The 23,022-nt window shown below is 36.5% G+C and overlaps 2 protein-coding genes and 2 long non-coding RNA genes across 11 annotated transcripts; 2 read left to right on the top strand and 2 right to left on the bottom strand.

The window, feature by feature from the left end:
* Positions 1 to 59: 59 nt before the first annotated feature.
* LOC139782913 (probable ATP-dependent RNA helicase DHX37) lies at positions 60 to 15,282 on the bottom strand. Of its 4 annotated transcripts, none has more exons than XM_071721997.1 (5): positions 14,682 to 15,282; positions 12,995 to 13,203; positions 12,688 to 12,899; positions 12,511 to 12,608; positions 60 to 209 (listed from the first exon to the last, which is right to left on the bottom strand). In XM_071721997.1, exons 3-5 carry the CDS (start codon positions 12,837 to 12,839, stop codon positions 133 to 135), a joined length of 327 nt encoding a protein of 108 aa, XP_071578098.1. In that variant the 5' UTR covers positions 12,840 to 12,899; positions 12,995 to 13,203; positions 14,682 to 15,282; the 3' UTR covers positions 60 to 132. The 4 variants fall into 4 exon arrangements, with proteins under 4 accessions (XP_071578098.1, XP_071578097.1, XP_071578099.1 ...); XM_071721996.1 differs by having other exon boundaries at positions 14,687 to 15,282; XM_071721998.1 differs by having other exon boundaries at positions 14,692 to 15,282.
* LOC139782912 (GTPase-activating protein and VPS9 domain-containing protein 1-like) lies at positions 2,923 to 6,400 on the top strand. 5 transcript variants are annotated; one of them, XM_071721991.1, is made up of 7 exons: positions 2,923 to 3,082; positions 3,477 to 4,255; positions 4,440 to 4,673; positions 4,784 to 5,040; positions 5,143 to 5,354; positions 5,435 to 5,820; positions 5,890 to 6,400. In XM_071721991.1, the coding sequence occupies exons 3-7, from the start codon at positions 4,584 to 4,586 to the stop codon at positions 5,926 to 5,928; spliced, it is 984 nt and encodes a 327-aa protein (XP_071578092.1). In that variant the 5' UTR covers positions 2,923 to 3,082; positions 3,477 to 4,255; positions 4,440 to 4,583; the 3' UTR covers positions 5,929 to 6,400. The 5 variants fall into 5 exon arrangements, with proteins under 5 accessions (XP_071578092.1, XP_071578094.1, XP_071578096.1 ...); XM_071721993.1 differs by lacking the exon at positions 2,923 to 3,082 and adding an exon at positions 3,317 to 3,334; XM_071721995.1 differs by lacking the exon at positions 2,923 to 3,082 and having other exon boundaries at positions 3,370 to 3,856; positions 3,932 to 4,255.
* On the bottom strand, positions 6,252 to 11,265 carry LOC139782914 (uncharacterized). Its single transcript, XR_011721055.1, has 2 exons — positions 7,168 to 11,265; positions 6,252 to 6,462 (listed from the first exon to the last, which is right to left on the bottom strand). It is a non-coding gene; the product is annotated as an uncharacterized lncRNA (long non-coding RNA).
* A 1,380-nt stretch (positions 15,283 to 16,662) lies between the features above and the next one.
* Positions 16,663 to 19,906, top strand: LOC139782907 (uncharacterized). Its single transcript, XR_011721053.1, has 3 exons — positions 16,663 to 16,867; positions 17,391 to 17,608; positions 17,794 to 19,906. It is a non-coding gene; the product is annotated as an uncharacterized lncRNA (long non-coding RNA).
* Positions 19,907 to 23,022: the final 3,116 nt, after the last annotated feature.

Genomic DNA, 23,022 nt, shown 5'->3' with positions numbered 1-23,022 from the left:
CATTATTTCAAGATACGCAATCGACCCCTTGCTGGAGAGCTAAAACTGATGCATTTCGATTTTTTTTCATATATAAAATAATTTAATTATCTAAAAAACTGTATAAGTACAATCCTAATGTTTTATTCTTAATTACAAAGGCGACCATATCTGTGCCACTTCTGCGTGCGCGGATTCCGGCAGCCACTTCTGGTAAGCTGACAACAGAACTAAAATTAAAACATTCCAGCGTTAATCGCGAAACAATATGCAAAATTAGCTATATAAATATATGTATATAATATATATATAATTATCATAATGTTGTAAATATATATATATTTAGACGTCATAAATCGGGACATAAGACGTCCTAAAGACGTAAAAACTACGTCTTTCTGAAACCTTTTTAAGACGTCTAAGGGATTTTATGACGTCTTTCAAACGTCTTTATGACGTCATAATGTTATCTGGGATCATAATGTTATATATATATATATATAATCTATACGGAGTAATATGTTCATCTCTCTTAAGATCAAAGATAAAGCGAATGCAACAATTGACAAGTCTTTGTAATAAGGTATTCAACTCTCCACTTAAACCATGATAGACTAAGCAACAGTAATCAATGTGTGGCATAATTAGAGCTAATACCAGCCTTATCCTTAACCTCGTAGAAAGAGAATTTTTGTTAAACTTAAGTTTATGCAAAGAATAATGAACTTTTTGAGAGATGTGTAAAATGTGTTTCCTCCAAGACAGATTAGACGTAAAAATTACACCCAAATTCCTGGCATCATTAACAAAGGGTAAGGGTGTGTGGTTTACAATAATAGGTGGTAAGCAATGGAAGTCAATATCATTGACATAGGAATGACTACCAAAAATTAATACCTTCGATTTCGCAGGATTAAGTTTAAGACCATTCAAATTTGCATAGTCAAAAATAGCATTCGCATCTCTAGAAATCATTTCAAGACCATGGAGAATGTCAGCACGAGAACATTGGAGATATATTTGTATATCATCAGCAAAGAGCATATGATACACAAACGACAGAAAACCACCAATATCATTAATATACAGTGCAAACAGAAGAGGACCAAGTACAGAGCCTTGAGGGACACCGGACGATGTGAACAACCAGTCAGAGAGATTACCTTCATCATCAATTACAGCTTGAGAGCGGCCAGTAAGATAGGAGAATATCCACACAAGGACCTCGTCAGAGAATCCTAATTCTTTTAACTTTATAAGTAAACGGAGATGTGGAACAGTATCAAAGGCTTTGCTGAAGTCGAAGAGAATCATGATTGTGATAAGCCTGTCATCGATTCCCTTTTTTATGTCATCACAGACGCGTAAAAGTGCAGATTGCGTGTTGTAACCTGAACGATACGCAGACTGTCTGGGATTTAAAAGATTATGCTTATTTAAATAGTCAGTGATCTGTGAGGCTACTATTCGTTCAAGGATTTTAGACATTTCCGGAAGGTTAGCAATAGGTCGAGTATCAGATGGAGACAGAGGAGTGCGAATCTTAGAGAGAGGGCGGATCAACGCACGTTTCCACAATGAAGGAAATACGGAGGATTGAAGTGAACAATTGAGCAGTGAAGTGAGCCATTGGGAAATAACAGGCCAGGCAACACGGAGTACATAAAGCGGAATGCCGTCCTGGCCAGATGCATAGGAATGAAGAGGTTCATTTGTGATAAGTTTATATACATCATCAGGCTGAATAGTAGAGAAAACAAATTTTGAACGTTGAGAAGGACTAGAAACTGAAGCAATGGCTGACATGAAGTTAATGTATGAGCAAGGTGATGAAGTATTAGATACAGAGACGTAATATGAATTCAGTTGATCTGGTGAGAAAAAGCGGAGAGGAGAAACCGACATAGACTTGACAAGACCAAGACGGGCAAGTTCTCTCCACAATTTAGCAGAGTCAGTAATGTTAGTAAGAGACGCAAAGTGAAAATCACTCTTGGCGCGCTTGATATCAGTGTTAAGCTGGTTGCGAAGAAGTCGGTATCTAGCATAGCCAAGAAGACTATTGGAACGTTTGGTTTGCTTATACAGCTGATTACGTGTACGGAGTCGGGATCTAAGTTCGAGAGAGAGAGAGAGAGAGAGAGAGAGAGAGAGAGAGAGAGAGAGAGAGAGAGAGAGAGAGAGAGAGAGAGAGACTATTTGCGTGTCTTATTACATATGTCCTCCGGGGCGAAGCCCGGGTAACCAGCTAGTATTATATATAATATCATATTATATATAATATATTATATATAATATTATATATATATATATATATATATATATAATATTATAAATATATAATATCCACAGACTTTTATACTAGACCACTAACATCTATGGACGCACTGCCGAAAAGCTGATGCGAGTGCGAGATGTAAGTGGTAGTGAAGGGTGCGGCCATATTGAATTAGGTCCCCAGATAGCCAAGTCTGTCGAAAACAGATTTTGTAAAATCTTGCTACAAATGTTGTTGACAAGAAGGATACAAATTTAATACAGAATTTGATTTAACAAATAATGTCGACATAATGCTAGCAAATATGTAACAAAATCTGACCTCCCGTAAGTTAGCCGGTCAACTTCGACTTTATTAATTTTTTTTTTTTAATCGTTTGTTGGTCGTTTGTTGGTGATTATTGGCCTAATTACAACGTTTGTTGGTTCTTAATTTTTGTTTAAATTAAAAAAGAAAAATTAGCCTTAAGTTAGCCGGAAAAATTTTATTTTTAATTTAAAAAAAGCCTAATCGATGCGTAATCGTTTGCTGATGATTGTTGGTCTAATTTTAGCGTTTGTTGGTTTATTATTAGTCTTAAAAACGAAAAAAAACGAAAAATTATCTCACATTAAAGTAATCGAAGATTGGTTTATTTGCCTACGACTTAAGGTTTATTTCTATCAATTTAAGGCTAACATCTATAAAACTGGCTATGAATACGGGCCTTAACATCGGCAGAAAATCATTCGTATGTATTTAGCCGGAAATGAACGTCTTTTTAAAGAATCTCTATATGAAATCGTTTGTATTTCGTATGAAGACTTTTGAAGTGCAATTGAAAAGGTTTGTGAGTCATTCGTTTAATTGTAATTAATTATTTATTTTTACACCATGCATTTAGCCGAAATAGATAAATTAATAAAAGTTTTTATATGGAATCGTTTGTATTTTGTATGAAGAGTTATGAAGTGTGATTAAAAAGGTTTGTGAGTCACCCAGATAATTTTAATTAAATATTTATAAACTCGGTAATTAGCCGAAATATAGATTTTTAGTTATTCATGTTAAAAGAAGAAGGCGCTAGTGTTCCCGAAGGTCCGTCTGCAGTCAGAATTAATATAAACGTTTTAAAAATTGTTTTATACTGAAATAAATAAATATACAGGCTATAATAAGCCTGTAGCTATAAGCGATAGTTGCTAATTAAGTTTGTCACTCATATATTTCCATCTTGCAGAGGACCTCCGTAACGAGATCAAAGATGTACCAGTTGTGCAGGGTGAAGAGGTTATCTCAAACGCCCTGCCATAGCCCAAGAGCGACTCAAATGTCATTACCGCTGAGAAGTACTTCTTGCCATTTGAGTTAGCATGTCAGAGCAAGTCACCGCGGATTGTGATGACACAGCACTGGACTGCCTGCAGAAGTTAATCGCATATGGCCATCTCACTGGCAATGTTCCTGATTCAACGGAGCCTAACAAGCTGCTGATTGTGCGCATTGTCGAGACAATTTGCGGTTGCTTCACCGGTCTACAGACCGATGAGGGTGTGCAACTGCAGATTATTAAAGCTTTGCTGACTGTAATGACAAGCCAGCATGTGGAGATACACGAGGGTACGGTATTGTTAACAATTCATACTGTTTACAACGTTTACTTGGCATCGTGCAACCTGATGAATCAAACAACAGCCTATGCGACTCTCACGCAGATGATCAACGTGCTCTTCGCACGAATGGAGACTCAGGCGGAGGAAGAGAATGTAAGGCTTGATGGGGAACATCAGCAGGAGGGTTCTGTCATAGCAAACGGCGAAACTGAAGCCAAGCTAAGTCCAGAGAATGCTCCTGGTAAATTAAAATTGTCATTGAGAAATCGTAGAGGTAAAGCAATCCGCGTGACGGACGACAGATGTTTCGATCGAGAAGCTGGTGGCGACGGCGTCGATGTGTGCAGGCACAGATTACGCAAGATTATGTTGGAAGATGTAACATCATCCGGTAATGTCGCGGGCGGTAAGATATTAATAAATAACTATTAACAATTATCGTATATTATTTTGTTACAATATAAACGGTTTCTGTTTTAATAGTTTTGTAGAATCGAATCGAAGATAAATCGGAAAGTAATGCTTTAAAAAAGGAAAAGTTTTCCTGCAAGTTTTAGACAGTAATAAATTGTTCTTTTGATTAATTTCAGATACTACCGATGATATATTAGCAAAATACAGAAGAAAGCCAAGCGCAGCTAGCGATACAGCCTCAGTCGAAAGCAATCAGTCCCGTACAAAAGAGGTGGAAGACGAAAGACTTTCAATCGATCCGAATAATGTAGAACTCTCTTATGCTTTTGCGGATGCTAAAAGAAAATTACGTATGGTACTTAGTACTTAGCACTGCTGACCTTCAACACATTCCATGGAATACTTCAGAGGTATTTATTGTATTATTTTTTAATCATGGCGTACAAAACAAAGTGTGATTTTTTTATGGATTACTTAATTACTTAATGTTCAAATATTGGCATATAAAATTTTATTACAGAGACATTGTTGGTCGCAGAAAGAAAACGAACTGGTTGCGTTTTTACAACTACAATTGGCAGAAGCTATAAACCTGCAGGATAGGGCATTAATAGCTCATCTTCATGAAACTTTACGTTGCGTGCGTCTATTTAATGACGATGGATGTAGAAAGCTCTTCAAATCACTTCGAGAGGATTATCAAAAACGATCTCCTTATATCGCATATTTAATCAGATGTCGTCAAGGATTGCTGTCGACATTAGCTCACTTAGATAGGTACTGTTTATATATAAATATCATCTTTGTATGTAATGTATAAGTAAATGTAAAATATGTTTAAATGTAAGATGTTAACCGTTTAATAATAATAGTTTCCAGATTATGCGTGCGAGTTAAGTGCGATCAGGATGCTATCAATAATTATCTTGTATCCGTTTGTGTGAGGGTATTTTTGGAAAAAAAGGAGGCTTTCCTCCTGCGTTTCTGCGAAGAGTTTAAAAAGCTTACGCTAGCTGACGAGAAACAGGATCTCGTGGATAATTTTCTAGGAAAGGTCCACGCGGAAATGGACAACGATCCGATCTGGCAATGTACATGAATATAATTATTTATCTCGCAATTGATCTTAGCGGAGTGCTCAGAGACGTCTGAACTTACTTCTTACTTTCAGCGGCGAGCGCCAACCAGTTAGATTTGGCGAGAGTTGTGGTGGAAAGAACCGTCATGGCACGGGTATACCACAATGCGCTCTATCTAAATGAAGATGGAGATGTATATAGGGACCAGCTTCTTCAGGATCACATAAAAAAGTTGGCGAAAGTCGTAACTCCAAATCACAAGGACCTACGCATTCCAAATGTTTATCATTACGAATGTTCCTGGTCATGGGCGCAGGCTGAATTGGCTGTGATATCGGCGTATAAGACTCCTAGGGATAAGTTGCAGTGTGTATTTCGTTGCGCGACTACCATCATGAATCTCCTCTCCATGGCGTCGGAAAGAGGCATACCTGCTGCCGACGATCTGACTCCCGTGCTGGTCTATGTCATAATCAAGGTATGCGATTGAAAAGAGAATATGTGATTTTAGCAAGAAGAGTGATTGTTAACGTGTGCTTAATTTCAGACTAATCCGCCGTCGTTGTATCGACTGTTCAATATGTAGACAGCTTTTACGGGAATCGATTGGAGGGAGAGGAACAATATTGGTGGACGCAGTTCTGCGCCGCGATCGAGTTTATTAAGACAATGGATTAACAGTTTCTCAAGAGTATCACGATAAATAAGATTAGATTCGATGCTGGTGATAATGTAGAAATGTATCATAATCATAATTTGACGATTTCATAAAGAAGAAGAACAATATCTTGTGTAAAGCTAGCTGAACAGTTTTATGCTTCCAGTATCTTGATTAAAATTCTTAAATAGCCTCTTAAATAGTCTGTTAGTTCTTTCGCACGTTATTATGTAACATTAGCAAAGACTGAATATACGTAAAGTGTGGCTTTATTTTTATTTGTAACTCTATTGTACAATTTCGCAGGACATCGAAAAAAAAGAAACGTTTAGATATTCTATAATTTATGTGTAAACAATACAGAACTTATAGAGAATTGATAACCATTTAGCAGGATAAACTGTCTTGACGTACTCTTTCTACATGCGCACCTTCCCCAAGAGCCGAGACTCGAACCAGATCCTTGAAAAATATCGCCACTTTCGTAGAGCTTTTGTACAGTTTTACTCTAGGATTATGTATCAGGAATATCGCGAGAGAAAGAAAGACTTCGGAGATTTTTATCCGAATCGATCGACATAAAGAGAGAGCATAGTAAAGAAGCTATAGCTTTCGAGAATTTGAACGCATAATACTTGTTAATACTATGAGCGAATTAGTTTACGTCACTCTGTCAAGCTTTAATATTAAATTACTAATAATATATCGATATCAGTAGTTTAATAATAATACATTTAAAAGCGTTCAATTTAAAAGCAGGGCAATCCTAATAAACGACTGTAAAAAAAATTCAAGATGGAACGCAATTAGCAACTATCGCTTATAGCTATACAGGCTTATAGCCTGTATATTTATTTATTTCAGTATAAAATAATTTTTAAAACGTTTATATTAATTCTGACTGCAGACGGACCTTCGGGAACACTCGCGCCTTCTTCTTTTAACATGAATAACTAAAAATCTATATTTCGGCTATAATTACCGAGTTTATAAATATTTAATTAAAATTATCTGGGTGACTCACAAACCTTTTTAATCACACTTCATAACTCTTCATACAAAATACAAACGATTCCATATAAAAACTTTTATTAATTTATCTATTTCGGCTAAATGCATGGTGTAAAAATAAATAATTAATTACAATTAAACGAATGACTCACAAACCTTTTCAATTGCACTTCAAAAGTCTTCATACGAAATACAAACGATTTCATATAGAGATTCTTTAAAAAGACGTTCATTTCCGGCTAAATACATACGAATGATTTTCTGCCGATGTTAAGGCCCGTATTCATAGCCAGTTTTATAGATGTTAGCCTTAAATTGATAGAAATAAACCTTAAGTCGTAGGCAAATAAACCAATCTTCGATTACTTTAATGTGAGATAATTTTTCGTTTTTTTTTCGTTTTTAAGACTAATAATAAACCAACAAACGCTAAAATTAAACCAACAATCATCAGCAAACGATTACGCATCGATTAGGCTTTTTTTAAATTAAAAATAAAATTTTTCCGGCTAACTTAAGGCTAATTTTTCTTTTTTAATTTAAACAAAAATTAAGAACCAACAAACGTTGTAATTAGGCCAACAATCACCAACAAACGACCAACAAACGATTAAAAACAAAAAAATTAATAAAGTCGAAGTTGACCGGCTAAGTTACGGGAGGTCAAAATCTGCTGACATAATTAGATAGCAAATTGCCAACAAAGTACGGGCAAATGTGGCCATGTAACCAGACAGCAAATTGGCAGCAAAAACTGAGCAAAATTTGCGTTGAGCACTCTAACAATAAATTGGCGGCAAAAATCGAGCAAAATCTGTGTAGCGTTGCCTGAAGACACTTTGGCGGCAATATACGGGCAAATATACTCATATAACCAAACAGCAAATTGGCGGTAAAAACCGGGTAAGATTTGCGTCGAGCACTCTGACGATAAATTGGCGACAAAAACCGAGCAAGATCTGCGCAGCGCTATCTGATGACACATTAGCGACAAAATACGCGCAAGGTCTGCGCAGCGCTGTCTAATGATAAATTGGTGCAAAAATCGAGCAAGGTCCGCACAGTGCTGCGTAACGACAAATTGGTGGCAAAAATCGAGCAAGCTTTGTGTAGTGTTGTCTGATGACAAATTGGCGGCAAAAACCGAGCAAGACCTATCACAATTTAACGATATATTGATATTAATTATATATTTTTTTGTTCTTATATATATATATATATATATACATATTGCTAGAACGATAAAAAGATTACTGAATATAAAGTATTTTTGAATACTTTTATGCTCATTATACACTGTTCCTCCTTAAACGCATTAAATTAAATGAACATTGAACAGATTAAATAATGAGCACGCGCGGTCATATAGATTAGCTATAACATGGCTATTACACGGCGGCTTAAAATCCGGTTTAATAACTATATATACTCTATATTCTCCAATCCAAAATTTTTTTCTTTTGATTATAATAATTATTTAAATATGAGCCTATTTTGATATTTTAAACATTTGAATAAATCTCTTTTAATATACAGGATGTTTCCTAAGTAAGTGAATAAACTTGAAGGGGATATTTTTTGGCTTATTTTAAGAAGAAAAGGTCCTATGTGTTCTAAACTGCTTCGTTTTAAAAATACAGAGTGTTAAAGTTGTGCAAAATAAAATGAAAATTTCGAAATTCTGGAAACCGTTTAAAAATATTTTATTCGCCTTGCTCGTAAATACGCCTTGCTTGACGAGCATTTCCGTTAGCAAGACCCCCAGATAGCACAAGACGTCCTCAGGATCATCCTGAATATGTCCAGGATGTCCTCAGGATCGTCCTCAACATGTCCAGCACTGGTTTCTGACATTTACCCGACATTAACAAAAAATTATATTCGTATATCCAATTCAAAATGTTATTACTCTTTTTAAACTGAATTTGTTTCTTAAGATGATTTTTGAAAAATTATATATTTGCGCTGGTTATGATATATGTAGACTATATATATAACGCTTACATTAAATTAAGAAGTAGTCTACCACGTAAGGCAGTTGGCTCACGATCCAGAGGTCCCGAGTTCGAATCCCACCAAGGTAAGTGTGTTTTTCAAATACGAGAAAATATTTATAATCATAAACTGCATCTTAAGAAACAAATTTAGTTAAAAACCCGGGTGGAAATGTGTCTGGGCGATCCAAGTTTCTATTTTGGGCCCCGTGGGGAATGTCGTCCCTTAAGAAAAAGAACTGAGCAGTTGCACCAGTAACTGATGAAGTTGAATCAGTAACTTGTGATGTTCTATCAGTGACTGAATACGAGAGTTAGTTACTGGTAATGCTTTTCAGTTGACGTCCAGTTTTAATAATCAGTTTCTACAATACTGGTTAGACACTGAGTGTTGTCATCAGTAACTGATGACTGGACCTTAGTTTTTTTTAACGGTTTGTCAGATACTGATTATATTCTTCAGTTGACACCCAGTTTTAATAATCAGTTTCTACATTACTCTAAAAACTGGTTAGACACTGAGTGTTGCCATTAGTAACTGATGACTGGTCCTCAGTTTTTTAACGGTTTGTCAGATGCTGATTATGTTCTTCAGTTGACGCCCAGTTTTAATAATCAGTTTCTATATTAATCTAAAAAACTGGTTAGACACTGAGTGTTGCCATCAGTAACTAATGACTGGTCCTCAGTTTTTTTTAACGGTTTGTCAGATACTGATTATGTTCTTCAGGCAAGTTTATAGAACTGGTGAAAGTTCATGCAATTGATTCAATTGATCAACCAAACAACATGGAAGTTCTATCAGTTACTGATCAATATAAAACTGAATAAAACTGGACCAATATTGACCAGTTCTTTTAACAGTAACTGGTACAACTGTTCCTTTTATCAGTAACTTGTTTCAATATACTGATCGTGCTGTCATCAGTTACAATAATCAGTTATCCACCAGTTAGTGCCCAGTTTTTTTAATCAGTAACTGGTATAACTGTTTCTTTTATCAGTAACTTGTTTCAATAAACTGATCGTGCTGTCATCAGTTTCAATAATCAGTTATCCACCAGTTAGTGCCCAGTTTTTTTATCAGTTTTGACTGCATTTTTTCTTAAGGGGTGGCACGCCCGTATCGGAAATCTAGCCAGGCGCTGCCTAGTATTTCATCTAGGCGCTAGACAGAATTGTGCGGGGGTGCCAAGATGGGAAATCCAGCCGGGGGCTAGCTAGCGCCCGGCCAGTGAGGCAGGATTATAACCCATGTGCGAATGTCGGACTTCTGTCAGAGTTGTCCGCATGGCCCAGAAGTGGCACAATATTGGCTGCCAAGACTTGATGTGTGTGGGTGGTACTGCCCCAGTACGGATAAACCGCTAGATCAGTATTGTGCCAGTCTCGGTGACCAGTACCCCCATGCAACCATATTCTGTTCCGAGGCGAGTCTTGTCTCAGTACTGACCGTGTATAAGGCCAGAAATGATATTGATCTACGGCCGAGAGTCGGCTCAGTACTGGGCATGTATTGGGTTGACTTTGAAAATTTTCGCTCGAGCGGCGCCGGAGGTAACAACCGCGCGAAAGCAACACGCCGCGAGGGGACTTAGAAAACTTTTTGCTCAAGCGGCGCCGGAGATAACGACCGCGGCGCGGAAGCAACACGCCGCGAGAGGACTTTTCGTTAGAGCCCACGCCGGAGGTAACGACCGCGTTCGTGCCTCTCGGTTACAAGTACCCCAAATTATGGTGTCATTCGTCTCGCTTTGCGTCAACGTGGCGTATCGTCGACCCCCGAGACTGGCTGCCGGATATCTCGTACGGTAATCGAATTCGCGTCGTCGTCGCTCTCAGCGGTCAAGTCCCGATGGTCTCGATGGTTTCGCCTCCGACGCCCGTAAGCGACCGTGCGTAAGACCGTGCGTCGCCGATCGCTCGGCCGGCTGGTTGGGTACTATAAGAGGTGCGGTGCGCTCGGCGAGCCGAGCGACACGAGCGATACGTACGGACGTACAAACGCGTTTCGCTTGGTCCGTACGAATGTGTAAAACGTTTGTGGAATACGCACACGAAAGGGGCACGTACGACGAAGTCGATGCGGGGAGCATCGTTTCCCGTTCGCTCGCGCTCGTACTACGAGCGATCGACTACGAGCCTCGTAGTCGATCGCTACCGTCGTGTAACTTAAGCCCCTTGCACAATAGGCGATAGCGATAGCGATAGCAACAGCGACAAAGGTGCCGACAAAGCTATACCTTTGTTGGCAACTTTGTCGCTGTCGCTATCGCTATCGGTATCGCCTATTGTGCAAGGGGCTTTATACGAACACAGCATTGCCACGAGTCGGTGTCGAAAGACCGAATTGGACTTGGAGAAATTCTCGCTCGAGCGGCGCCGGAGGTAACAACCGCGCGAAAGCAACACGCCGCGAGGGGATTTAGAAAGCTTTTTGCTCGAGCGGCGCCGGAGGTAACGACCGCGGCACGAAAGCAACACGCCGCGAGTATGATATGGCAATCAGTGTTGTCTTGGGGCAACATTGCTCCGCGAGCCAGGGCCTAGATAGTTTTCCAATATTGGAGCTGACCATTATTGCCGTTACTACCCAGTACAACCCCAGGCTAGCCTTCCATCATAGCGCCCACATTAACTCGTGGAAAACTAGCCGGAGCTCATACAGCGCCAGGTTGTAATTTCCACCCGGGAAATAGTAATAAAATTTCGAAATAAATATTATATAATTTTTTTTGACAGTGTTGCGCATTCCTTGCACGGTTTTTGAGGACAATTTGTCGTCGGACAGCGCTACGCAAAGCTTGCTCGGTTTTTGCCAATTATTTGTCGTCAGACAGCACTATGCAAAGCTTGCTCGGTGTTTGTCGGCAATTTGTTGGCAGACAACGCTAGACAAAGCTTGCTCGGTATTTGCCGACAGTTTGTTGGCAGACAACGCTACACAAAACTTGCTCGGTTTTTGCTGCCAATTTGCTGTCTGGTTATGTACACAGACTTTGCTAGCAAAACACGAGCTTAAAGATGACACAAATGGCACCGGATTTGACACCAATCTTTGAACGAATTTGATGCCATCTTGGCGACAATTTGCTATCAAATTGCTTACTGGGTCACTATCGGGTGTTCAGTTGCTCATAATGGGCGTTTATCTGCATTCGTTATTACAGTACATAACAAAGCAGACGAATGTTTTTGTGTTAAATATTGGTACATGTTATCAATAAGTTTGTAAGTCATGCCTTCGACGTGTAGCGTACTTGGATACCGAAATCGAACCACTACTCCTGTAGTATTAAACCTTTTCTTTTGGACATTCTGTATATGCCAGACTATTGTATAGAAATCTTGTATAAAACCACTTGTATAGAATCTGTAGTATAGCATATCTTGACTAAAATCAACATGGCGGCAAGCATCACGGCCGAGATGCCTGTCAGCGGTTTAGTATTGTATAGAAGTCTATGATAATATCTAAATATTATTTTATAAATTAAAATCTCACATTTTTTATCCGAACCCCAGATTTCTAGCAGTTTATCTTTGGACACGACTCCCTGCGACTGCAGCGTTTGTACTATTGCTTGAGTGCGTGGTATCAACCTAAAAAAATCGTATTGAATTGATGTAATTTATTCGATGAATCAACGTGAAATCGAAAGGAGATAGAATTACGATTTACCTGGCCCATGACTTGGTGATGCTCCCAGGTGTCGTCAGCAGCGACGGGACAAATCGTTTCAGCTTAGGGCACACTTGACCCTTCAAGAAGAAATACACGAACCACTTGACACCGTCCACGGATGCTCTATACCCATCGATGGTAGTGCCCATCCGGCCTTTCCGAATGTACCAGACACGCGGCAAATGATCTTCCCAGTTCCTTGATTATATCTATAAATGAGAATAATATTCGATCATAATGAAGATTAATATCTTTATAAATAAGTAGGAAAAACATTATAAAGCAAGAATTGTGATAAAAATACCTTGGCGGTGGATCAACCAATGCAATGGTTCACTAAGATGGCATAACATGGGAGCGAATTTCGGCAATCATTCGGGTTCTATCGCCGTGACACCTCTCATGTACATCTTATTCGTTTCGTACACCTCTTGATAAACCACCTATTCCGGACTGATTTTCCGTAGAACGCACGAAGAATGCATGAACACAGGTTCCTCCATTTCTGGTGTTCTGAAAGATGGTTCAGAATGGAGAGCTGTCGCATTCAATAGGTCTTAATTACACAGCCACACAAAAAAAATTTTTGTTCTGATCTGGGGATCTGACCATGTTTACTTTATGTTTTTGGGGTCGCTGAATCCGAATCCGAGGTCTATTTAACCCCATCACATCAAGATTTTGCCATAACCTCAAAAAACCCATAATTTAAGCTATTAAACGCATATAACCCTAAGAATGAAGTTGTAATCTGAAAACCCAAGCTCTTAAACCCCATAACCCTATAACCCTATAACCCACTTAACCAAAAATCTATCAACTCCAATAACCACGTTTGTCAGACATTTAACTTCATATGTACGCGTATCTGTCAGGTCTCCAAAAATGCTCTAATTCTATGCACATTCATTCATGAGTCTCTTTTCGAGCTGTATCGAGTTCTTTTCTCTTCAAAAGACCTATGCAAAGGATTTCTTTTACGCTTCTTGTCTTGACCAAGTGTTTCTCTTTTGAGCATCCAGCAAAAATCTGCAAGCATATTAACGTCCCACCGTCCCTGATAGCGAGTTTCCATAACTTTAATATCTTGGTGAAAACGTGAGTATCTACAAACGATATTCCCTAGAGTTTCTGATGCCAAAATTAAAGAGGGGGTGTTTGATGGTCCTCAAATTCGGAAAATGTTCAGGGATAACGTCTTTATCAGTAACATGAATGATCGGGAGAAAGCAGCTTGGCTGAGTTTTCGAGAAGTTGCACGAAACTTCCTAGGAAACCGAAAAAGTCCACAGTACAAAGAAATAGTTGCCAAGATGATAAAGGACTACGAGAACCTAGGATGCTTGATGAACTTGAAACTGCATTTCCTGCACTCTCATCTTGATGAATTTCCCGATAACCTGGGACACTTCAGTGAAGAACAGGGTGAACGTTTTCACCAAGATATTAAAGTTATGGAAACTCGCTATCAGGGACGGTGGGACGTTAATATGCTTGCAGATTTTTGCTGGATGCTCAAAAGAGAAACACTTGGTCAAGACAAGAAGCGTAAAAGAAATCCTTTGCATAGGTCTTTTGAAAAGAAAAGAACTCGATACAGCTCGAAAAGAGACTCATGAATGAATGTGCATAGAATTAGAGCATTTTTGGAGACCTGACAGATACGCGTACATATGAAGTTAAATGTCTGACAAACGTGGTTATTGGAGTTGATAGATTTTTGGTTAAGTGGGTTATAGGGTTATGGGGTTATGGGGTTTAAGAGCTTGGGTTTTCAGATTACAACTTCATTCTTAGGGTTATATGCGTTTAATAGCTTAAATTGTGGGTTTTTTGAGGTTATGGCAAAATCTTGATGTGATGGGGTTAAATAGACCTCGGATTCGGATTCAGCGACCCCAAAAACATAAAGTAAACATGGTCAGATCCCCAGATCAAAACAAAAATTTTTTTGTGTGTGGCTGTGTTATCGATGATAATTAATAACACACCATACCTAACCTGTAAGCATGTTTCCACTTGGCCTTATCCTGATCCTCTTTTACCTCGTCGGGCGAAACCTTTCTCGCCATACCTGATCCGCCATACCTGCAAGAACTATCTGGCGCAGCAATTTCGCTTCCATGTCGGTTGGTAACGGCATTCTGTAACAATTCCTCGCACTCGCGTAAGCTCTGCTCCTCCAGCCTCCTCGAAATTCGCCGCCATATTGATGATGCATGACGCGCCGCTTGACTGTTTTCCGTCTTTTTATAAGTCGACTATTTAGAAGTCGACTTTTAGTCAACTTTCAGTCATTTTTAGAAGTCGACTAGAAGTCGACTTATAAAAGTCGACGGAAAGTCGACTTTTATAAGTCGACTATTTAGAAGTCGAATTTTAGTCGACTTTCCGCCATTTTTAGAAGTCGACTATTTAGAAGTCGACTTTTAGTCGACTTTCCGCCATTTTTAGAAGTCGACTAGAAGTCGACTTATAAAAGTCGACTTGCCGTCGACTTTCCGTCAACTGTGCTCTTAGCCCTGGTAAAAATTACCGTTAGAAACGGATAGAAATGGAAAAAAACGCATAGTAAAACAGCCGTTTCTGACTGTTTTACTATGCGTTTCTTTCCATTTCTATCCGTTTCTAACGGTAATTTTTACCAGGGAGGGTAGTTGCTTTCCATTTACACTCAAGTGATCTGAGTCACTCAATTATGTGAGGTATTTTATACTTAGGTACCCTTACGAAAAAGTAGTACTAGCAATCAGTACTCAGTACTGAGTGATCAGTACTTGTAGAATTGAGAGTATTAGTATGTTAATACTCATGAATACTGCAGAATGGTCAGTACTATGTCTGTCAGTGCTTACAGTACTGGCAGTACTACAAGCAATAGTACTCATTAGTACTTCAAAGTATTGAAGTGGTCAGTACTTTATCAGATTAATATTCGGAGTACTATCATGATAGTACTGCCAGTATTGTAAGAACTAATAGGCACAGTACTGACCATTCTGCAATATTCATGAGTATTAACATACTAATACTGTCAATACTACGAGTACTGATCACTCAGTACTGAGTACTGATTGCTAGTACTACTTTTTCGTAACGTATCTTGGAAATACTAAATTAATAAAATACTAAATTAACACACTAAACTATCAATTTGACGTTATTTTGATATCATCTTGACTTTTTGTTCTACTTGGATAGTACTGCGCAAGTACTGCGCCTGTACCACACGTTAGTATCCTACGAGTATTCGATAAGTACTAAAAGAGTACTGGAGGGAGTACTGGGGAAAGTACTGGAGGGAGTACTGGGGGGAGTACTGAAGGGAGTACTGGAGGCTGTACTGAATGAGTATTGGATGAGTACTGGGAGGAGTACTGACGAAGTCAGTATGGTCGAATTTAGTAGTACTTTGAGTACTTATGTCTCCAGTACTTTCACCAATACTTTTTCCAGTATTAAAACCAGTACTACTTTTTCATAAGGGTAAGATATGTCATTTTGTATTTACCTGCTTATTTTGGTGACAAAGCTATCGCATAATAATACAGATCCATAGTCTCACTTTTAATGTGAGTTTATTAGATTCATTAAAGCACATGGTCTCGATTGTGGTAAAAATTCAGTTGAATCTCACTTGCCAGCATGCAAAAAGAACGTGCATTTAACTGAGTTATGACGTCACAAGTGAGAATTATTTGAGTTTTGATGTAAATGGAAAACAACTAATGCATTATTTGGCTTTCTCTCAATTTTAAATGAATATATCTATAAAATATATGTTATGGTCAAAGCCCGCGGCATTCCTAGTATTGACTAGTCAATCTTGCGGAATGGCTGATCAATCGTGCGGAATAACCAAGCGTCTTGATTCAATTAAGCAGTTAGGTATCACGCTGGGAGTTTGATTATGCGGGGGAAGGAGTACTATACTATACGCTAGTTAAGCATCGTTCTCAGCGCCACCGTGTAGCGCCGTGTCGAAATATTTCCGGGAGAAACAACGATAAAAGAAAATGAGTTCTGCAGAGAAAAAGAATTCTAATAATTGTTGTTGTGTAGTGGGGTGCAAAAATACAAGAAAGAATACAAAAAATGTTCGTTTTTACTCATTTCCAAATCGTCCATGGGAAATAGAGCGAAAAAAGAAATGGATAACTGTGGTGCGACGTTTGACGTAAGTATCGTTGTGTCTTTTAAAATTGTCTTTCAATATTGTAATAAAGATTTTTTTGTAATATAATTAATTTGTAATATAATTAATAATATCTTCTCAAACAATTATATAATCTCTGGGTATTATTGGAATGAAAATGTAACTACAAAAGTTAACCTTAAAAACCTTAAAAAATTGTTTTGAAAAAGATCATATATATGTTTCGCAGTCATATATACTGTTAATAATGAGTATGTAAATAAAATTTAGTTAACAAAATTTTTTATTATAATAAAGAGAAAAAGAGAGAAAGAAAACTTATAACATATAAAATTAAATCAATTAAAAAATCATGAGTATTCTGGGCAAAATAATTTATAGTCTAATAACTGTTTTGAAATAAGTTTTAAATGTCTCAATTTTAGAAGTTTGTTCAGACCTACTTCAGACTAATTTTTGTATCAGGATATATAAATCCATTAAGTGTATCAATGACAAAATTGTGATTATTTAAAATAGCAAATTTTACTACTGCTTATTTTAGTAAAGACGGAAAGCCATGGATGCCTACGAAAAATTCAACAATATGCAGCACTCATTTTGTTGGTGGAGCAAAATCGGATAATCCCGGGAACGAAGCATTTTGTCCAACTATTTTTCCACCCATTTATAGAAAAAAAACATCAGTTAATTCTGATAGAGCCAAACGTTTAGAAGCTAGACGAAAGAATGTAGAAGCTTTATGTGCGTCAAGTAGTGATTGTACGTTTTTGTAAAACAATAATTTATATATAGTAATTAAGAATAGTCTTATTTTTCTCCAATTAATTATTTATTTAAAAAGGTACAAATAGTAGTTAAAATTATGGTTACGTATAGATATAAAATATATAATTTTGTATTGTGCAATAATTTGATAATCATGTGGTTAAATTTTGTACTTCCAGATGATATAGATGTGTCAAATCATTGTCATTCAGTTCCATCTATAACAGTTGAAACGAATGAGATTGGTATTCAGACAGATGCTTCTTATGTGGTGGAAGAAGATGATGTTCCAAGCATTATTTTTTGCTCTATAGATTCTGTCCTTCATGAAGCAGAAATACAAACAAACATACAAATATTGAAGAAAAAAACGAAGAAAGGAATTATTGTACCACAAAGTTTATTAGTTGAAAAAAAAGATGCTCGCATTGGTCCTGACAACAAATGGAAGGAGGGATTTAAGGGATTCGAAAATATAAAAGACGATTCTACGATGAAACAATTAGGTGGCATATCCTTGTCATTGTAGTTAATTTTAATGCAATTTATAAGGCCAAAAGCTATCGGCCAGCCATCATTTTACAGAAGTTTATCAGCCGAAAACAGATTGCTTCTTTTTCTGATGAAAATGAAATTGGGAATTAGTTTCAGCGCTTTAGGGTGTATATTTAATATTTCTAAAGTTACTGCATCAAGTATTTTTTATAGCACTTTGAATACATTGTATGAAAAAACAAAAACATGGTTATTTTGGCCATCAAGAGAAGCAATCAAGAAAACAATGCCACAATCGTTTGTTAATTATCCCAATTGCAGAGCAATAATAGATTGTACAGAACTAAAATGTGATACTCCTCCAACAGTCGAACAAAGGGCACTTATGTATTCCTCTTACAAATCGTGTTTTACCGTTAAATATTTAATAGCAATTAGTCCTTCAGGTTTAATAACTTTTGTTTCGAAAGGTTATGGCGGTCGTTCAAGTGACTCATTTATTACAAACGATTGTGGTTTTTTAAATTTAATTGAACTTGGCGATTTAGTTTTGGCTGATAAAGATTTTCCAGCGATAAGAACTGAAATTTTAAAACGGGAATGTACATTGGTAATGCCACCGTTTGGGTATAATCCGCAATTTACTTCAGAAGAAGTTCTTGAAGGCTATAATATAGCCTCAGTGCGAATACACGTAGAAAGAGCAATTCAAAGAATAAAACTTTTTCAAATTTTACATCACATTAATATAGAGTGTTTACCTTATATTGACAAAATTGTTTATGTAGCATGTGTCTTAGCAAATAATAAAGAACCCCTTATATTGCGTGGTGAAGAAGAAAGCACATAAGTTTACAAGTAACAATATATATTTGCTAAATAAGCTTCTTCACATTTATAAACAGAATGAAGGAAATATTTTACGTGCATATTAATATAAACATTGAATTAATAGTAAGTATTAATAGAGAATTAGTATTAGTATTTAGTATTAGTAGAGTATTGTAGTATTAGTATTATTGTAATAATAGTAATATTAATATTATTGTACGTATTAATAGGTAGATATTAAGATTTAATATTATTAATAAATTATATATTAAATTAAAAGAAATCACAAAGTGGACTTTTACTACGTGCACTTTTATGCATGCAAGATTTTTAAAAAATACTTAAAGTAAAACATTTCGATTTTAGGTATTAAGACACTTAAGAAATCGTCATCTCTAAATATTTTTAAATGAACAGAATCTAAATTAGAATAAACCACAAAATGACAAAGCTCAATTCCAATTATATATAAAAATAATTGAATTTGAGTGTAGTACTTGTGTGTTTTTTTCAATTCAATTGCTTTTTCGTTGTTAAAAAATAAATAGGGAACATATGTGATTTCTTTATCGTAATCAACAATTTTTGCATTTCGACAAGTAAATGGACACTTAATTTCAAGTAACTCATAATTATTTTCATTTCGAATGATTCCATCAGGACTGCAACCTAGAAAAGGCTGATCTATAGATATTATTAATCCTGTTTGATGTACAATAAAGTTAGTTTTCTCTTGAAACCATTGACGAGCTGTAGCTTCCATTTGCATACCATACCGCATAGCTTCTGATTGATAACCTTGGTATTTTTCGTTTTTAAATGTCAAAGCTAATTTATCGAAATTATCTGTACGAGTTTTTATTCGATGCTCCCTACTGCTTGCAGTTACCCTAATATACCGTTCTCTGTACCAAATTACTGTATCCGACTGATTAAATGACAGAAAACAAATGTCTTTCCACTGTACTTCATCCAGAGTTACTTCTTCAGCATAAAATTTTTCATGTTTTGCGGGACATTTCATTACTCTCATTTTTAGGCAAATATTATTTTCAAGGATTTCGTAAACATGATACAATTTAAATTGTTTTTTTGTTTGTACTTTAAACAATTGTCCAATTAAATCTTTTGATCGTTTTTCTTGTTCCATAACAACTAATGAATTTTTGCCTTTTTCAATTTCACAGCTAAGTTCAGCTTTCACCGCAAAAATCATTTCAAAATTTTGACTCATGTGAAATTCATTCTGAGTAACTGCGACGATATCTTCGAAGGAATAATTTTGCTTATGAACGATATTTCCTTCCATTGATGGAAAAAGCGAATCAATTGTACACGTTTTTTTATATTTTTGTAATTGTTCTTCAGGTGGTCGATTCCACAGCATAGGTTCGTCAGTTTTTGATCTAAAATTCTCTTTGTTCACAAAAATACAGACCGCTGCTGCATGCTTGCAATATCCCTTTCCAGCTTTACACGTACACGAGCAATTTAAGATTTCTCTATCATTATTTAACTGAAATATCAATATTTCCTATATTAAAACCAATAATTGGTTTCAAAATTGAGACATAAGACGTCTTAAAATCGTCATAAACACGTCTAATGTCCCGGTTTCGGACATGTTTGCAGATGTGTGCTATCTGGGTATATATATATTACTATATTATGTGTTATACCTCGATTACAGGTTTATAAAAATTAGTATTATTTTTGGTGCTAAATCCACCAGGAGTTTCTCTCAAAACTGTCCCTCGCAATATTCTTTTAAACTGCAAAATTTCTTCGCTAATATGACCAACATGATTGCTGTAAAACAGTTTTTTCCTTTTTGAAACACTTTTCTTTCTAAACAAATTTAACTTCACGCTTTGAAATCCACATTTAATAATTACGGACATTGTTAAACGTAAGTGTTATGCTAAGATATGCAAATAAATGCGTTTTGTCAAAACTATTTATTACATGTCACTTACATCTCTCCCGGAAAAAGTTGAGATTTATTACGCGAGATGGCGCGGCGTCCGCCTCAAACAGATGCTTAACTAGCGTATACACATGTGTATAAACAGTACACAAATAGGCGGGTTAGGGGCTCCGGCCTTTCGCCTTTTTTATCGAAACCGTGATTCAACAAACATTTTAATTAGTTTATTCGGGACGAATAAACGATTCCGCAACGATTGAACCCGTTCTGAAACAAAAACTGTAAAGATTTCTATATTTATCGGCTATATTAACAGTAAAAATTATTTTCGTGTTTACATAAAACCTATTAACTAACAAATGTTTAAATTAGTCTAACAATCACTTACAAACGACTAACAAACGATTCGTAAAAAAAAAATGTTTTAAGTCGAACTTGTCCGGCTAACTTCATTGAGGTGACCAAACAATATCCGTGATTGGTCACTCACACTGACCAATCAAAAACAGGTATCTGTATGGCGCATCTCTTATTAGGTCTCTAGTTGAGATCTCTCTAGAAAAGTGTTGTAGCGTTTTTTATTGGCGCGCACTCAGTGCACATTAAAGCCGTCGTATGTACACAAACCAACGTAAAGTGTATGTTTAATATAAACGGGTTAAATCATGAAATCCTCAATATTCTTTATTGCACTATTTGGTAAAATATGTACTGGGTATTTTATCAGTCGAAATATTTGCATTTTACTTTAAATATTAGAGATTAAATCAGTGTACATACAACGGCTTTAATGTGCACTGAGTGCGCACCAGTTCTGCCAATGAAAAACGCTATTAAGGGTCGACAGGAGTGACGGCCGAACTCCGGTGCACTTTATGCACTAAGTGCACTTTAAACTGCACTTTAACTGCAATATTCGTAATATTTATTTTCGGAAAATTTATTTTGATCCTTTTTCCAAAATCCGGCTATGTAGCGGGTTGCGGCTGATCTTACTAGGGGTATTCAAATAAGTTATAGTTTAACGGTTTGACAGGTTATGTCGGGTTAAAGTCGGGTAAAAAGTTAATTTTTAAACTTTTAACCGAAAGATTAATGTTGATAGGTTAATGAGTCACTTATGTATTTTGCATAACCTTAAAGAGTAGCGCGCCCAAAGTTTAAAAATTAACTTTTTACCCGACTTTAACCCGACATAACCTGTCAAACCGTTAAACTCTAACTTATTTGAATACCCCTACTGATTAAAACGAGCATAAGTTTAATGAGATTCATTAATTAATTTGGCTAAAATTTGGGAAAAACGATTTGTAGCCGTGAACTACGAATCGTTTTTCCCAAATTTTAGCCAAATTAATTAATGAATCTCATTAAACTTATGCTCGTTTTAATCAGTAAGATCAGCCGCAACCCGCTACATAGTCGGATTTTGGAAAAAGGATCAAAATAAATTTTCCGAAAATAAATATTACGAATATTGCAGTTAAAAGTGCAGTTAAAGACAGAGGTCTCCACCCGTACTTTTGTCGACCCTTAAGGGGATTCTATAGCGGCAGTGCACTTTATGCACTAAGTGCACACTTTAACTCGTATTTTATTTATTATAAATTTTTAAGAGCAAAAATGCAAAATCGGGCTGTGTCGGGCACTACATATGAGCTTACTGATTAAAAATATCCTAAATGGAATAAGATTCTTTCGATATTTTGGCTAAATACTTCTAATTCGTAATTTAATTAATTACGAATTCTAATTCGTAATTTAATTACGAATTCTAATTCGTAATTTAATTACGAATTATTTAGCCAAAATATCGAATAAATCTTATTCCATTTAGGATATTTTTAATCAGTAAGCTCATATGTAGTGCCCGACACAGCCCGATTTTGCATTTTTGCTCTTAAAAATTTATAATAAATAAAATACGAGTTAAAGTGTGCACTTAGTGCATAAAGTGCACTGCCACTATAGGAACCCCTTAATGCCCGTATCAGACTACGGATTGGGATTGAGATTTGATTGAAATTTGACCAATCAAAACAAAGTTTACTAAACTTGAGATCAGTTTTCTCTGTTCTGATTGATTAAATTTCAATCCAATCTTAATCCCAATCCGTAGTCTGATACGGGCTTAAGGGGATCCTATAGTGGCAGT

The sequence above is a fragment of the Temnothorax nylanderi genome, unplaced genomic scaffold (assembly GCF_030848795.1).
Source record: "Temnothorax nylanderi isolate EJ_2023f unplaced genomic scaffold, tnyl_v1.0 TNYL_tig0450_pilon, whole genome shotgun sequence".
NCBI lineage: Eukaryota > Metazoa > Arthropoda > Insecta > Hymenoptera > Formicidae > Temnothorax > Temnothorax nylanderi.
The sequence above is the reverse complement of the archived record's forward strand: the minus strand, read 5'-3'. Positions and strand labels throughout refer to the sequence as shown.

What these genes read in the sequence shown, in the direction of transcription:
- LOC139782913 (XM_071721997.1), bottom strand. Translation starts at nt 12,839, where the DNA reads ATGGGCACTACCATCGATGGGTATAGAGCATCCGTGGACGGTGTCAAG. An exon ending in ATCACCAAGTCATGGGCCAG is followed by an intron (nt 12,609 to 12,687) that starts GTAAATCGTAAT and finishes CGATTTTTTTAG; the next exon opens with GTTGATACCACGCACTCAAG. An exon ending in CTGGGGTTCGGATAAAAAAT is followed by an intron (nt 210 to 12,510) that starts GTGAGATTTTAA and finishes TTTTAATTTTAG; the next exon opens with TTCTGTTGTCAGCTTACCAG.
- LOC139782912 (XM_071721991.1), top strand. Translation starts at nt 4,584, where the DNA reads ATGCTTTTGCGGATGCTAAAAGAAAATTACGTATGGTACTTAGTACTT. An exon ending in TTCCATGGAATACTTCAGAG is followed by an intron (nt 4,674 to 4,783) that starts GTATTTATTGTA and finishes ATTTTATTACAG; the next exon opens with AGACATTGTTGGTCGCAGAA. An exon ending in TGGTCTATGTCATAATCAAG is followed by an intron (nt 5,821 to 5,889) that starts GTATGCGATTGA and finishes GCTTAATTTCAG; the next exon opens with ACTAATCCGCCGTCGTTGTA.